The sequence below is a fragment of the Leptinotarsa decemlineata genome, unplaced genomic scaffold (genome assembly GCF_025532065.1).
Source record: "Leptinotarsa decemlineata unplaced genomic scaffold, Ldec_3_MD MMD2_tig00000035_RagTag_RagTag, whole genome shotgun sequence".
In the NCBI taxonomy this organism is placed as follows: Eukaryota; Metazoa; Arthropoda; class Insecta; order Coleoptera; family Chrysomelidae; genus Leptinotarsa; species Leptinotarsa decemlineata.
This window is the reverse complement of record NW_027412540.1, coordinates 19,559,047-19,576,174: the sequence shown is the minus strand read 5'-3', so window position 1 is coordinate 19,576,174 and position 17,128 is coordinate 19,559,047. Positions and strand designations below refer to the sequence as shown.

At 36.2% G+C, this 17,128-nt stretch overlaps 1 protein-coding gene across 5 annotated transcripts in view; it reads left to right on the top strand.

Moving 5' to 3' along the window:
* LOC111506585 (discoidin domain-containing receptor 2) overlaps positions 1 to 17,128 on the top strand; it is an 842,991-nt gene that overhangs the window by 575,613 nt on the left and 250,250 nt on the right. For all 5 annotated transcript variants that reach the window (XM_074171999.1, XM_074171996.1, XM_074171997.1 and 2 more), the window contains one exon: positions 1,883 to 2,030. In XM_074171999.1, the coding sequence (XP_074028100.1) occupies positions 1,883 to 2,030 (148 nt within the window). The remainder of the gene's footprint in view (positions 1 to 1,882; positions 2,031 to 17,128) is intronic.

Below are 17,128 nucleotides of genomic sequence, written 5' to 3'. Positions count from 1 at the left end.
AGCCTTTACACCAACGTTCCGGTCGAAGAAGCACTCCAAATCATACAGAGAAAGCTATCCGAAGACGGGAACCTGAAAGAGAGAACGAATCTACCTATAGAAGTAATTATGGAATTACTAGGATGCTGTGTACGAAACTGTTAGCGGAAAATCCTATATTGGTGAAACTAAGAGGCCAATGAATGTTCGCATTGCCGAGCACAAGAAGCACACACAGCGAGGAGAAACCAGCAAATCAGGAATAGCAGACCATGTTTGGACCCATCAACACAACATCGAGTGGTCCCAAGCTGAGATCTTGCACAGAGAGGAACATTGGTTCAGGAGAAAATTTAAGGAAGCCGCATACATGTTGTCCAACAACGTATTCAGCCAGGCCAGCGTAGATATACAAAACATATGGAAACCCATCATCAAACGAAAAATGACCAACTCCCGCCAAAACGGTCATCTCTCACGGAATCAGTGAAGCGGAAAATGGAAAGTAGAGAAAGTGAAAGTATTTCAACGACCTATAAAATAGTCATCTCTCGGAGGAATCAGTCCAGTCATCACCCGAAGACGATTGTAGATACCAACAATCGAAACGTCGTGAGCTAACGTGACTTGGAATCTCTACACTTTTTTATTTTTATTATTTTCTTTTTTTGCATTCTTTCAATTTTTATTTATTCAATTATTATATTTTTACTTGTAGGTTATTTCACTATCATTTCATTTCAGGTTTATCGTTGCTTAATATAATTGTTATTTTCAACTATTCTTTTTAATTATTCTTTTTTACTTGTTTCAGGGATTTCAAATCATTTTATATAGTAGACAATGGAAGTCCGAACCAGTGAAATTCATTACTGAATTGTTAACCTAATTAACAGATCGATAATAATTCCCATTATGTGTACCCCATTGCAATCCGCAAGGGTTTATTGTGGCTCGAACTCGCTCACCAAATGAAGCCGTTTGCTTCATTTGGTGAGTGATCTTTCAGTCAGCCGGAAAGAGTAAAACTCTACCAAATGCTATAAAACTATCCGGTTGACAGACCAAGGTACATTTTCCTCCGCTGTAGGTCTTAGGGATAAGTGAGATCTTTATTCTTCCAAAATGTTTTCAAAATCCTTTGCAAATTAATTTTTGTCGCAGGTTGATAGTAATTTCAGTGTTAATGATTTGAACTATATATTTTTGCAATGTTGGATACTTTAGTTATTTCACAATGCATTTGAAAGACGTTATTTCATTCATGAAAATGCTTGTTTGTGTCCAACAAAAAGAAAAACAGTGAACTATGTCTTTTGTTCAATAACCAAGGTCAATGAAATAATCACATATCCAATTTTTGTTTTTTATCATTCGTTCGCAAACATACTGAACACCCCTATTTATTTCCATAAACGAATCAGGAAATATCGATTAGTATTCTCGTTCACAAAGTTGTGTCTAGATATCAGTTTGAATCCTTCATCAAGTGAAATATTCGCATTCAACTTTTCATTGTTCTATAAATTGAAATTATTACGAACGTAAATCATGGAAGGTGTATAAATATTTTCATTTCCGCGGCGAACAAGACATAAATTATGTTTTTATATTCGACGTTTCAGTGCAATATTGATCTCAGTTGGACAATACACCGATAACAAAATCCAATATTTGAGGAATTCATTTTCATTTGTTGTTATTTAGTTATGGAATTTTTGCGGATGAAAAACCATTGTTCATTTGTAAATTAAATGAAACAACCATAGAATAGTAATTACTATTATTGATGGATTTGTAGAGGATGATATCGTTCTATATCATAATATGCATTATGGCCATTTTGTTCTTTCACATTACTTTTGCTTTTTCTTTAGTTGATCAATCTTTACTTTTTTTTCAGGTTTTGACAGGCAATAGCAATACTTACCTTGTGGTTCGACAAAGGTTGGAGTTACCATTCATCGCCAGCAAAGTACGGTTCATCCCCTATAGCGAACACCCGCGAACAGTTTGTATGAGAGTGGAGCTGTATGGCTGTGCTTGGGAACGTAAGTATGATAATTTTTTATGTTTCGAATGAAACAAACAATCTGTTCCAAAGTATTATCTTTTTTTGGTGTTAATGGGGTCGACTAGGATAAGGTGTGTTAATAACCAATCCTTTACAAATTAAAAAATGACAAATTAATGAATTAACTGTCTTGAAGAAATTTATATTCAATTATCATGAACTAATTTATTTATTACATCTAACGCCTAATTTATTTCCACTATTCGAATTTCTTCACTTCACTTTCTCAACTGCCCTCTTGGGTCAGGAAGACGGGCTTATATCGGTTCCAGGCGGTTCCAGGCTGCATTCTTTCGAGGTGAGGTCATGTGTTTGTTCGATGAGTCGGCTGGCGTATCAATTCAACTGGTCAGAAGCGGCTTCAGATTCGTTACAATATGTTGATGAAAAATAATATCTAATGAGACAAACTGATTATATTGAGAACATTATACTATAAAGAAATCTCGAATTTGTAAGTATAGAAATAATTATACTAATTAAACCATTAAAAATGGTTGAAGCAATTCTTGATTCCCATTTGTACCACTTCGATATTTTTCCGTAACTACCCTCAGTGTATGCTTTACATCGACCGTCGACATTACATCGATGATTCATGACCAGAGAGACCGCACTCTTTCAATCCTCTATAATCTCAGCAGTAGTTTCAGATCTGGCTCAGGATGTAACGATCAATGTCTTCTATTTTCAATAAGAATAAGCCCTATGACGATTTCTCTTGCGTTATCTGTGGGATATACAAAGAACCTTCAATATCAAAGAGAAACGTAGATTCTCACTGTTATCTGCTGCAAAGCCTGGTTTAGACGTCGGTACCCGAATAACAAATCGCTTTTCCTCTGCAGCTTCATCTTCCAGCTGTACCACCGTAAGGACTCTCGCTCACCTTCCATATTCTTGGTTTATGTCCTGGTAATCTCATAGATAGCATCTTGGTCGTTATCGTCACTTTTTACTTCAGCATGCTAGGAATTTCATTCATGAGCAAAATATGTTTAATTTTTTTCTTGAATATAATACAAGTTGAATTCTTCAATTCCTTAGGTCATTTGTTAAAGAGCCAAGATCCACGATAATGGGAAGTTTTGTGGTGAGGGCGAGTGAGCAAGTTATTGAATCTTAAATTGAGATTATGAACGTCGGTCCGAAACCTGAATTTGTGATTTATGATTTTGTGAAATAGAGTACATGCAAGTGTAAGATACGCCCATTTTCCATATTCAACCAACCCAGTTTTGGTAAGTGATGTGTCACATGATCCCGTCTTCGCGAACCAGTGATCAATCTGACGCATGAGATCTGTAATACTTGCAATCTTCCCTTATCGGTTTGTAACAGATAAGGACTGTACACCACTTCAGCATAGTTCGCATGGGCTAAAACAAGTGCATCGCAAAGAATTTGTTTAGATTGGCGATTCAGTAGTTCACGGTTGCGGTAGGTTGTTTTGAGGTTACAATACCCTCTTTTCAAAATCAGTAAGATATGCGATGAAAATCTTAGCGACGGATTTATCAGCAAACCAAGGTTTTTTATATTGTCATCTTCGCCTTTTATTGGTGACGACACGTTATCGATAGTGATGCTTATATTATTCAAGCCCTTTTTCCTAGTTGCTGACCTCCCAAAAAGCATGACAAACGATTTGTTGACATTCACAGAAAGACAATATTTTTCCGAGAGTTCAGTCAGACTTTTCAAATCTGTATTAATTCTTCAGCAACTATCATCTACAGAAGATTCCTCGAAATGCATGTATAACTGCGTATCATCAGCGTTACTATGTATGTTTGTGTAACGAAGGCAATGAGGGAATTGGGAGGTATATATTACAAACAAAAGTGGCCCTAGGATGGACCCCTGCGGGACACCATTCCGAGTAGCAAGAAAATCTGATTTGATTTCGTTTAATATAATACACTGAGAGCGATCACTGAGATAGTTTTTCATGAGTTCAACTGAGTTGGCTGAAAATCTGAGATATTTTAACAAAACCATGACATCATCAAGGTCAAAAGTATTTTGTTCTTAAGACCCATCACAGAAAATGATTTTCTCCAGCTTCAATTTCCCCATAAGTATTGTGGTTGCTTCAATTACCGTCTTTGAGCCAGTGAATCTGTTGCGTTCGGTACCTTAACCCATCATTTTGGTCATGAAGATAGTTGAATATGCCATGTTATATCAGCCTCAAACTTTAAAATTTTCGCTACCTTTTGAGACATCATCAAAGTCAAAAGTATTTTGTTCTTAAGACCCATCACAGAAAATGATTTTCTCCAGCTTCAATTTTCCCATAAGTATTGTGGTTGCTTCAATTACCGTCTTTGAGCCAGTGAATCTGTTGCGTTCGGTACCTTAACCCATCATTTTGGTCATGGAGATAGTTGAATATGCCATGTTATATCAGCCTCAAACTTCAAAATTTTCGCTACCTTTTGAGACTTAGCTTAGCTCAGATCTTGCTGCGCATACCAGATTTTGCTGCGTACTTTCAAAACTACTGAGCAGATTTCGTATAATCGATTGGTATATTTATTATGATATCAGAGCTAGTCCTGGGAATCTCGGAATCAAAGAAATGGTATTTTTTCCTGGACCGCTTCCTTGAAGGCTTCCTTTCACTACAACAATCTGAAATAACCTTGTAGTTTTGCTCTCTCAAGTACCATTTCTCAGTTTCCTGTTTTATGAGAATTTCTGAAAGACTAATATCTAGTTGCAAGAATTTTTATTTCTTCTTGGTTACTCTAGATTGTTTTATTTGAAATACTAGCTCTACTGAATTGTTTTGAAAATCATTAAAATTGTTAATTGATAACGCATAACTTTTAATATTCGACTTTCAATGAACGGAGAATTCTATTTGTTTTCTAGTTCTGTGATGGTTTTTCGATTAAACTCAAACGAATAGATTTCACTTGAATAAAACAAAACATCTCTACGACCCGTATTCGTTCAGCTGTTCATACCCGAGAAGTGATTAATGTGTCGCGATATTTGCAAACCACTAGGAAACATTAAATTCACGTATAGAACCTTGCATTAACCGCCTTCCTATTAACACAAAAGCATCTGCGTTAGATAATGTTACCTTGCGGTCTGGTATACAAACACCAAGAAGCTTTAATCAACTGATGACTAAATGCTCTGTTGAACAAGAGAATGATTCTACTAGATGATCGAACGTCTCAAACGAAATGAATTTGACCGGTAATGTCTTGATTAGCAACAGACGGTTCTTAATTAAATTGTACAGTAATTGGTCGAAACGATAAATTAACGTCAGATATGATTGTAATCGATTGAAAAGTTAATTTGTTGATTGCTAGTATAGTTGAGAAGAGACAAGCGTTAACGATTTCATTTCCTGAGTTCATTGGATATAAGCGGTGTAAATTAGTTGATGTCTTGATTATATTGAAAAAAATTTTGTGATTTTTGAAGGCTAATGAATATTATTGCAACATAGGTGAAAGTTGATAATTACTTAAAAAATGAATCAATCCGAGTGAATTCTGCTAATGTTACTATTTGAAAAAAAAATTGTCAAAGTGAGTATGAGTATGAATTCTCAATAACTTTTCCTACTAATAGTTTCTGTCATTTGTATGAAGGTAATTCATTTTAGAATGGATCTGATATTTGTTTACCGGCTCTGTATGCTGTTTGACTTCAAGCAACTTCAAGCAATTTTGGCGATGGTGCAATTGATAAAAATATTTCCTATTTTTTGTAAACTTAATGGACACCATTGTATATGCTACTGGAAGACTTGAAACAAAAGATGGAAACTCAGACCAATATTAATGAATTATTCAGGCAAATATGTATATCATCCAAGAAAATCATTACAGGCACATATTTTTTCCTATAAATATTGCTATTGAAGATAAATATGATTGTCAGTGTAATTTCATCAGCAATAACTGAAAGGAAAATATTTCAAAAACACCATCCCATCGACGAATCACGATACTTCTTGTTTTCAAATATCCAGTATTGAAACGAAAATCTCAAAATATAGATGGTTAAGCGAATTTCAGTGATTTACATTAAATATAATTATTTTCAGTACAACTCACAAAATATTGTTCTTACACGTATTCTCACAATAATAAGTTTTAGTGTACGAAAATGTAATTGTAATGTAATTGACATTCGGACCTTTATAGAAAAAAAAACAGTGACTTTACTTTCATACGTCAGTTGAGGTGTTATTTCGTTGATATATCCTTTCGTAAATAATGTTGGTTGAACCTATTTATGAAAAATAATCTCACTAGTTGAGTTAGGTCAAAAGTGAGTGGGCCTATTCGACTCTCCACCGCAACCCGCAAGGGTTTATTGTGGCTCAGACCTATTCAAACTCGACCAAATAAACCCAGCTTTTTGACGAAGCCGATTAGTTTATATGGTGGGTGATCTTTCAGGTTAGATGGTAGACGTATGGTTCTACCAAACTCTGGAAACCTGAACCGGTCCGCAGAGGGGCAGACACAAAGTATATGCTCTGCTGTTTCATCATTTTCCAAACACACTGTCTTCCGACAGTCCAAGTCTCTGCATATGATGATTCAGACAACAGTGACCTGTAAAGAGGCCTGTTAGACATCGTAGTTCATCTCTACTATAGTCCAACAACTGTTTGGTTTCAAGCTTCTGCCATCCAGGTGTTCAGTGTTTGTTGGCAAAACCTAAGCAATGCCAATGACATGTTCTGGTTTGATGAAGCTTCCAACGCCGCTTGACTGTCCGACTTGTGTGTAAAATTGGATTTTACGAATCTCTCTGCACACAATTTAATAGCATAGATTTCTGTCTGAAATAGAGTCGTATAGGTCGCTAGGCAGGTTGATATCTCTGTCCTGGTTCTGCAACTGAAAACACTTGCACCAGAGCTCGAAGGTGTTTTTCGTCCATCTATGACCCAACAACTATCTGCTCTTGAAATTTCCTTCTCCCGGAGTATCCAATCCTTTCTATTCTTCCAAACTACTGTATAAGGTCGTTCGTAGTTGACAGTTGGAGGCATAATGTCAGAGTTCATTCCCTGAATACTGTGACTTTCAGTTTCAGCCAGTAGTCTAGTGTACTTTCCATTAGATGGCTTCGTGCAATTGATGATGTGCACAAGTCTATATGCAGTCCATCTAGCCTCTCTCTCCAGAAAAATATGGAGAGGAGGTAGTTCTAAAAGGATATCCATGGCGGGGCCTAGCGGGATGTGGTACTGATGGCACCACAGATAGCCAGAACAAGCCTATCTCTGTTAGCCAGAGAGCTTCGACTGAGCCATTTTCTGTAAAGCTTTCGGCCACCAGTTACTGTCATCAACAATTCTAGTGCCAGTTAATTAGTAATTCTTTCAGTATAATTGGTCCCCTCCGATGGATTAGACATAAATACCAAAGTGCTTTCCTCATATCAAGAATTGAAGTTCATTTTCAGTCTCTTTCTTCACCCATTCAACTGATTATTTGATCGTTATTTCAACTAGACCTCAGTATTCGAAGGATATTAGGTAGCCGCTCTTCCTTTCTCGCATTACTAATGGGCGGATATCCGATGATCGTCTTCCTAGTTACATGCAATTTGGCGTGGAAACGTCATTGCAGAAGCTAATATATTCCTCAGAGAGATTTTACACAACTTCCAGAACGTTTGAATGCGAAGGAATATTAGACCGTCCTTCATTAAATGTGTTAACATTTGTTAATTTATAGATTATAGTGTATAATGATGAAGAAAGGTATATATGTGTCTGAATTAATATTTCACGAATTCTTACCCACGCCTCAAATATTTGCCTACCACAACGATCATCACAGGCCGTATCTCTCTCATATCCAATGACCAATATTCATGAGCATTGCAGAATTGCCAATCGATCTCGGAAATAACAATACAAAAGGTTCCTGCTCCAATGCAAATTATATCGTACTCAAACAATTATACCGCTTCAATATTTGTAATCGTTGCTCCCAGGAATCTAAGGCCAACAAAAAGTAATTCATCTCCCAAGCAAACAACCCACCATTGTGCTCTCGCATAAGATATATAGATATGGTACGAACCACTTCAAAAACGAATGAAACCACCGTAAAATGAATATTTAACTTGTCATAACAGATGTGTGGCGCGCAGCAAAAGCTCTTTATCATGAGGAGTATGAAAGGAGCCCTTATTGTTGTCTGTTTATATTTAATTAGGTCCCGTCTCCCCTACGCAACGTAACTACAAAAGATGCTGCCCGAGGCACGATAAAAACTGCGAAAATGAATGTTGTTTGTAGTAACCCGCATTACACAAGTAATCTAGTAAGCTGCGCCACGTCGCTGACGTTTCGCTAATTGAGGTTCGCTTTAAAACGGTCCACAACTAAGAAGAAGCTCGTGGAAAACGGTTCAGCTCTCGGGTCAGAGGTCACTTAATCAAGTCCGAGTAGTATAGTACTTTCTATAGAGTCGCAAATGAGAAGTTTTCAAAAATTTTATATATTTTTTCTACAAATAACGCATTACTTTTCGTTTATTTTTTCACCAATCATACTAATATAATTTGGATTTAGGAACAGCACTGAAGAAAATTGATGAACTATTGAACATTTGAATGACTTACCACGTCTTGAAACAAAAGGTCAAGTATTGAGTTTTGCTGATGATACAGCTATTTTGTACAAAAATCCTTCATGGAAACAGTTGAAATTATCTGCGGAATCAGATTTCTTAGAAATTGAAAAATGGTTTCGACACAACAAACTGACAATAAATTTCGAAAAAACTAAATACCTACCCTTTACGTCCTACTCTAGCAGTCTAACAAACATGGCTCCTTTGCACATCGGACAAAACTATGTGATACCAGAAACAGAATCGATAAAATACTTAGGAATAGTTGTTGATAGACATCTACGATGGGACATTCACGTTGAAAACATTGTCAGAAAATTGAGAGGTACACTGGCCAAATTCAAATACTTGAGGAACATCTTAGACACCAAATATCTGAAAATTCTTTACCATGCTTTTGTAGAATCACAAATATCATATAAGAGGGGAGGGGTGAATGACTGCTACTTGAACAACCTTGAGACAATACAGAAATGGATAATCAAAATTATGCTACATAAAAGTAGAACTCACCCAAACGATAGACTCTACAAGAAATCTGGCGTACTTTATGCACGTCAACTATTTTGTTCGAGAATATTTGATAATATAAGAAAAAAAAATTCATTAGAAGTAGTGATTCATTCTCATCATATTAGAAATAGAAATATGCGCATAATTACACCTAAATGTGAAAAAAACTATAGGACAAAAATTGCTTATTATCTGGGACCGCGCCTTTACCAAATCATACCAGAAACAATAAAGAATATTAACAGCTTAAAAATGTCAAAGAAAAAAATGAAAGGTTGGAAATTTGACAAAGGAAGAATGTTTTTTTAAGATTTTGTGAATCAAAATATTCCCAGATAGTATGTAATAACATTATAATCTGCAGGCACAATGTGTGTGTGTACACGTGTGCGTACGCATATATACCCGTTTATATGTGTGTGTATATGTATAAATGTCTATAAGTTTAAATATATCTCGAATTTGTTTCTGCACCAATATGTTTATATGAATATTCGTGTGCATATGTATATGAGTATTTGTAGTGTTGTTATATATGTACTAGAACTGGAATTTGTAACCTGAAGAGACTTAAAATATTGCACCCGAAGTAAACCCGATTGATACAATTTCATAATATACTTGTGTATGTAAATATATATATATATATATATATATATATATATATATATATATATATATATACATGTGTATATGTATGTATATATAAATGAACTATTAAATGAATTATCGAAATGTCAGAACATATCCATGCTAATATTTGTTAATGATTGTATATAATAATTGCTGCTTCATGTATTTTTTCTGTTTTATTTTTTATCATTATTAGCTTCAGCATGGCCATAACACATACAAGCAATATTCATATATTGCTTGTTGCCGCTGTTTATTCACATTTGTACTTTATTATGTAAAACTTTTCTTTTTTCATGCGAATAAACATTATTATTATTATTATTATTATTATTATTATTAATACATTTAATCGAAAATTCTTACAAAACCATTTTAGAGTAGAGTCAAAATATCATTTGAGTCAAAAATATTGTCACTGACAAAAATTGATGAACTATTAAACATTAATACATAAAATGGAAAATTCTTACAAACCAATGAAGAGTAGAGTCAAAGTATCATTTGAATAAAAAATATTGTCATGGTTTAACAATTTCTAATTATACATGGCAGTAGCTCTTGAATATAATAATGGAAATTGCCAATAAAACAAAGTATAATAAATAAGACTGAAAAAAATTAGGGTTCTAGAGTGACAACAAATATTTGGGTTTCAAATAACAAATAACTTTAGTCGGGGCCTTCTGAATAGCAACTAAAATCACATACGCTTTGAAAGGATCCAACTCTACTCTTCATATGTGCCAATTTGGAAGTTGAACACAATTTTCGAATAATGTTACCTTGTAGCTCTGTGAATTACTAATACTGCCTATATTCCAAGGGTTGAACATCTTCGCCTACTCTATGAGAACCACTAGCCACTAGGAATATTTTCTTTTCATAACTAAGGAACTACTTAGTGTACCATTATACTGCCATTGATGGAGAGCTCCCAAAACTCTTTGAATATAAATATGTTTCCTTTATTTTGTTATAAAGATACATTCGTCTACATGAACATCGCAAATTATTTTCTGGTCGGTGTCCATAGTGTCATTATCTTCTATGCAAGTACATCATCCATGCCACAACCTGGATCGAAAACAAACTGGGACATACTCCAGTCTATATCGATCGACAGGTTGGATTTGTCAGTTAATTGAAGTATAACAGCAAAAGGTGCTCTGGAAGGTCGAAAGGAAAAGAACTAATGAAAGTCTTTCTGAGGCATTCATTTCACAACAAAGGCATTAAACAGACAAAACAAAAGATAGGCTACGAAGTGTCAACGTAATTATGTCGACAAGCTATTTAAAGAAGCGTTTCATAAATAGCAAGTCAAAAACAAGATGTGATTCCATCTCATAATCCACATTATATACCCGATATTCAACTCCATAGTGTCTTCTCCACTTCAAAACTCAGAAAATCTATACGGATACGGCAAATGATCGACGATCATTTGCATACGGCAAAAGATGCAAGCATCAGAGCAAGCATCTGACGTAAGCTGCAGATGCATGCTCAGAGGAAGACTGGCGTACAGGACCATTATGGGGGAAACGCTAGTGACACTGGTATCAAGAGGTTGTCCTCAGGGTGGGAGGTCTTGTCCCCGCAGCTATGGAACCTTGTAATGGACGAGTAATCACGTCTACTAGTGGTATAAGGTTCTGGGATGTGCAGACGATCTAAAGTCTATCCAAATCCAAGATAGAGTAAAACAAAACAAAACCGAAGCGTGATGTTCACGTGATCGCCCGGTGTCAGATGGGAAGGGCAGCGTTCATTGGTGAATTCGCCTTCTTGGTATGAGTTCGGTACCAGCACAGGGTTGTAATCAGTCGTTTGCGTGTTTGTGTGGCGTGCGTTATAGTATATTGTTTGAAATTGTTCTCCAAGATGTCCAGTACAGACACTGCTGAGCTATCCTCTGAGTCCAGCCAGGAAACGATTGAAAAAAAGACATTTGAGTGTTGAGATGAAAGAAGTGATTTTAAATGTGTTCGAAAAAGAGATGGAAGAAATTGAGACATCGACTGTCGACGAAGTCGTATCGAACGTTTCCGATTAAATTGGAGTGTGTTGCGCCTCTTAGTTTCACCAATATAGGATTTTCCGCGCTCACAGGGTATCCGGTAAATGCAATTCTGGAAATCACAGCCAGCGTTTGGTGGCCTGGTTTTCGTGAGGCTGCTACGGATAGTGTTACCGGATCTGAAGCAGGTTGTGATGTTGTACTTGGAACCAATTCTTCATAATCTTTCCGATAATCCTCTGATGTAGGGAAGTGCAAGCACTGGTTGTGGCGTCTTCTCTTCCTTGCGAGGCTCCTGCTGTCTTTTAGCCAAAGTCTTTTCTATCATCGCTTTGGAGTAGCCATTCCGTTGAAGATCAGTTTTGGTTCCAAGTACAACATCAGAACCTGCTTCAGATCCGGTAACACTATCCGTAGCAGCCTCACGAAAACCAGGCCACCAAACGCGGACTGCGATTCCAAGAATTGCATTTACCGGATACCCTGTGAGTGCGGAAAATCCTATATTGGTGAAACTAAGAGGCCATTGAATGTTCGCATTGCCGAGCACAAGAAACACACACAGCGAGGGGAAACCAGCAAATCAGGAATAACAGACCATGTTTGGACCCATCAACACAACATCGAGTGGTCCCAAGCTGAGATCTTACACAGAGAGGAACATTGGTTTAAGAGTAAATTCAAGGAAGCCGCGTACATGTTGTCCAACAACGTATTCAGCCAAGCCAGCGTAGAAATACGAAACATATGGAAACCCCTCATCAAGCGAAAAATGGCCAACTCCCGCCAAACGGTCATCTCCCACGGAACCAGTGAAGCGGAAAATGGACAGCGGGGATAAGTGAAAGTATTCGAACGACCTATAAATAGTCATCTCTCGGAGGAATCAGTCCAGTCATCACCCGAAGACGATTGTAGATACTAACAATCGAAACGTCGTGAACTAACGTGACTTGTAATCTCTCCACTTTTCATTTTTATTTTCTTTTTTCATTCCTTTATTTTTATTCATTCAATTGTTCTATTTTTACTTGTAGTTTATTTCACTATTATTTCATTTCAGGTTTATTTTGCTTAATATAATTGTTATTTTCAGCTATTCATTTTTTAATTCTTCTTTTTTAGTTGTTTCAGGGATTTCAAATCATTTTATAGTAGACAATGGAAGTCCGAACTAGTGAAATACATTATGAAATTTCTGCTGACTAATGATTCAGAATTTTGCTTTCCGCCACGAAGAATGAGTTTGAGTGCCACTAACTCATTCAGTTTCCCGAACAGAAAACTGATCAGGTACAATAGAAAATATACAACAAAGGCATCAAGCGGTCCTAAAAAATTAATAAAGCGTCGACGTAACTCTGTGTCCGTTGAAAGCGTTTCATCAAAAACCATGTCAAAAACTAGGTGCGATTCCATCTCGTAATCCATATGAAACGCCCGATGTTCAACTCCATAGTATGAATAAATAAATTCAATTTCGCGACGTGTAGTTCGACCCCGGCTTTTTATGTTTGCCGTGTTTTCGATGAGGGAGGTGTATAGACTCGAAACGATATGATCGGATCAATTTTGAATGTTGCCAGAACGTTTTTAACGCCGAACCCGAGCAAATTACGTTATGAAAGGGTTTGATGGGATCTGCACCATTGAGTGTGTTAGATACGATTCGATGTTTCAATCAACGATATGGGCTTAGTTTATTATCCTGAATCTTGTTTGGAAAATGGCTTCGAAATGAAATGGGGTATTTTGTATATAGGATAACGAAAATACTTTTGTCTACTTTCTACTAAGTTTATTATGTGTTTGCGGCGATTTTGCGGCTGTCATCTTCAGTGGCGTTGCCGAAGTACTCTTCTTGACGAATCAACTGAAACTGAAGCTCTCATTTCTGCCATGTCATTCATTGTGCTGATTTTCCACGGACTTTCTGTAATGGCGGGGTACTTCCCGCGCGATTTGGGTGACATGGCAATGCTATGTGCCAGATCTTTGGTGGATTTGTTCTCTCTTCCTTTCTGTTGAAGTTCTTTTGGTGGTTGTGTCGTTCTATGGCTTCTAAATACATTCTTGTTGAATAATGATTCGATTCAGTATTTTCGGAAAGGATCTTGTGTTCCCCGCCGGACTGTGCATGTTCAGCGACTGCAGACTTCTTGGTCTGTCCCAATTGGTTACTGTGCTTGTGCTCGACTAGGCTAAAGACGGTGTCTTCAAACCAACGAATAATATATCGGAAAATTTGAGATCATCAAAGATCCACTCAAATCAGCGGGAGTTTACAGGATTATATGTAACCAATTTTCACTAAACACTTAGCAGTTTTCAAAACACAACACGTGTTCCGCTATACAAAATCATTCTCAAGTATTTTCATATCAGCGATTGACATAACAAAAAATGACGCATTGAAGTATTTCACCCAAAGTGCCTATACTAGTCAATTATTTGGCGTTTCCGCTGGTATAATCGCTATTATAAAATATTCAGAAACATGAAAGTATGAAAAAATGAACTCCAGAATATTCATAAATGTTAATTCATATGAATTATAAAATAACGGGACCTCCAAGTTGGAAATTACAAAGAAAATACTACTATTCAGTACAACATGGTTTGAGATTTTGAGAAAGACTTCACTTATGATTTTATGATATAATTGAGTCATCAGTAAATCCATATCATATGAATATAATCAATATTTGGTTTTAAGTGTACTATAGTTCGGTATAGTTCTGCCTGCGGATATTGTTATGAAGGAAAAAACACATCAGCCTATTTGATATATATACATATTCTACAAAAAGGATTTGAAGCTTCATATCTTCTATAAATTATCTGCGAGCGCTTTCGACAGTTGGTAGTACTGTCATCTTCTAGGCACCCTTCAAACTGAACTGGTCATCCTGTTGTCTGCCTCTTTATACGGTCAGAGCGTCTTAACTCAGGTATTTCAATTACTTCAGGTAAATTTGCCTGTATTTGTTCTGCATCAGGTACTCTCCTTTGTGTTAGATCTTCTCTAGGAATGTGTATGGTTTTGTTTAATATATTAAATGTGAGGTCTTTTTGTGTTTTGATTTGTACTTGTTCCTCGATAAGTGATTTATGACTGTTAAATTTATGGATGTTCAAGTTTTCCCAAATGTCCATGCGGTTTCCCTTGTTGACTTGTTTTATGAATTTTGTGTTCTCTGGTGGGGGGAAATTATGTTTGTTTTGTATGGCGTGTGTTGCAAGGTTTGATTTATATACTGTTGGATTTATGTATGCCTTTTTGTGCTCATTGACTTTGGATCAGTTTTTTCTTGGTTTGGCCGATATAGAATTTGTTGCAGTCCGAGCATTGTATACTGTATATCCCGTTTTGGTCTTTGTCTTCTTCTTTTTCATAGTTGCATAATTTCCCTCCACCAGAGAACATAAAACTCATAAAACAAGTCAACAAGAGAAACCGCATGGACATTTGGGAAAACTTGAACACCCATAAATTTAACAGTCATAAATCACTTATCGAGGAACAGGTACAAATCAAAACACAACAAGATCTCACATTCAATATATTAAACAAAACCATACATTTCGAAAGTACCTTATAGAAAAAGTTAATAATATAACTGTGAATATCAATGAGCTATACTCGTATTTCTGATGTCTACGAGTATAACCTCAAGGAATATTGACAACATAATCAGTAGGATATTTTTCTCTCTGATGACGAAGCTCCTAGTTCCAAGTTCCATCTTGCCTAACATAATATACGAAAAGGGCTCTTTGAAAACACCGTATATCTTCATTACAATTCGCGAGGGAAAATAACTTAGCGTAGTTAGTGAGTATAGGCTTCGTAATGCAGATTACGACCTAAAGTAAATGAATATGTGTGGCTGATGTGGGACACACACATTCGGGAGGGAACATGCTTTCCTAATCCTTCTAAAAGCCTAATGGATTAGTCCCTTACTATTAATCATTTCGCATATTGTGCCAGTGTGTTCGAAATCACAAATTCGGCTTGCTCGATTTGCCGCCGTGCAGACGAGAAGTCGGGATTAACTATTTGAATATGTGTTGTGATTATATATCCGGTTTATGTCAAACGTACAGCGTTTCTTTGGAAGACAATTGAGGGAAAACGTTACAACTTGAAGTATAGGAAATTTAAAGAAATTGAGCAAACTAAAGAAAAAAATGGGTGAAAAATATCAATATTTGGAATGCTTTCAGCTATTGGGGAAATTCAAGTATCTAATTTTTTTTTAGAAATCACCATCGTGCCGCATTCTGCAAAAATTAGGTTTTCTCCTGTATACTTATGCTGAATTCATTATTATCTATATTTTGACACGATGCCTAGAACAATTCATATAAAAATATTTTGAATAATATAACTATTTGAATATGTGGTAATTATGCCCAGTTGATGTCAAATATGGCGGACTTCCGAACTCTGACAGTTGGCAAAGAACATCTTGTCGAAGCTACATCTTTATAATGTTTTTGATCGCTGCTGATCCAAAAATAAATATTGTCCTATTAGAGATTTACAGGCTGAAAGCAGAATCTGGCGCAAATACAAGCGTGAGTGTAATTTGCAGGACCTTGAAGATTTCAAACACCTTCGGGCAAAAATAAAGCATGATGTGGATGTGGCATACTAAAATGTCTTGGTTGAAACTGAGGAAGAAATGCATATCAATCTCAACAGATGTTGGTCATTTGTGAATAATAATCGAAATAGCTTCAAAATATCACAAGTACTGAATTTTGAAGGTCAATTGCTGGAGGGGCCCTCTAATATCGTATACCGTTTCTTCCCTTTTTCAACCAAACTCCGATATTGAATATAATAACTTTCTTGATATATCAAGATTCAGTGAAAACGAAGTATACGAGGCACTAAGGTTGCTCAAGCCTAAAAGGACTACTGGTCCAGATGACATTCCAGCTTTAATGCTAAAAGAGTGTGCACTTGTGCTTGCTCGTCCTCTATCAATACTAATTAATGTCTGCTTAAGATCGGCTACAATACCAAGGATCTGGAAATCATCAGAAGTCTGTCCCATTTTCAAGAAAGGAGATAGACGAGATATTTCAAATTATCGGCCTATCTCTTTTATTCGCAATTCTGCAGAGGTTTTTGAGATTCTGCTGGAGCGAGTTATATATCGGCATGTAAGTTGCAATATAAGTATGAATCAACACGGTTTTATGAAAAATCGTTCAACGGTCACCAAACTTTTGACTGTGAGTCAACATAATGCTGAA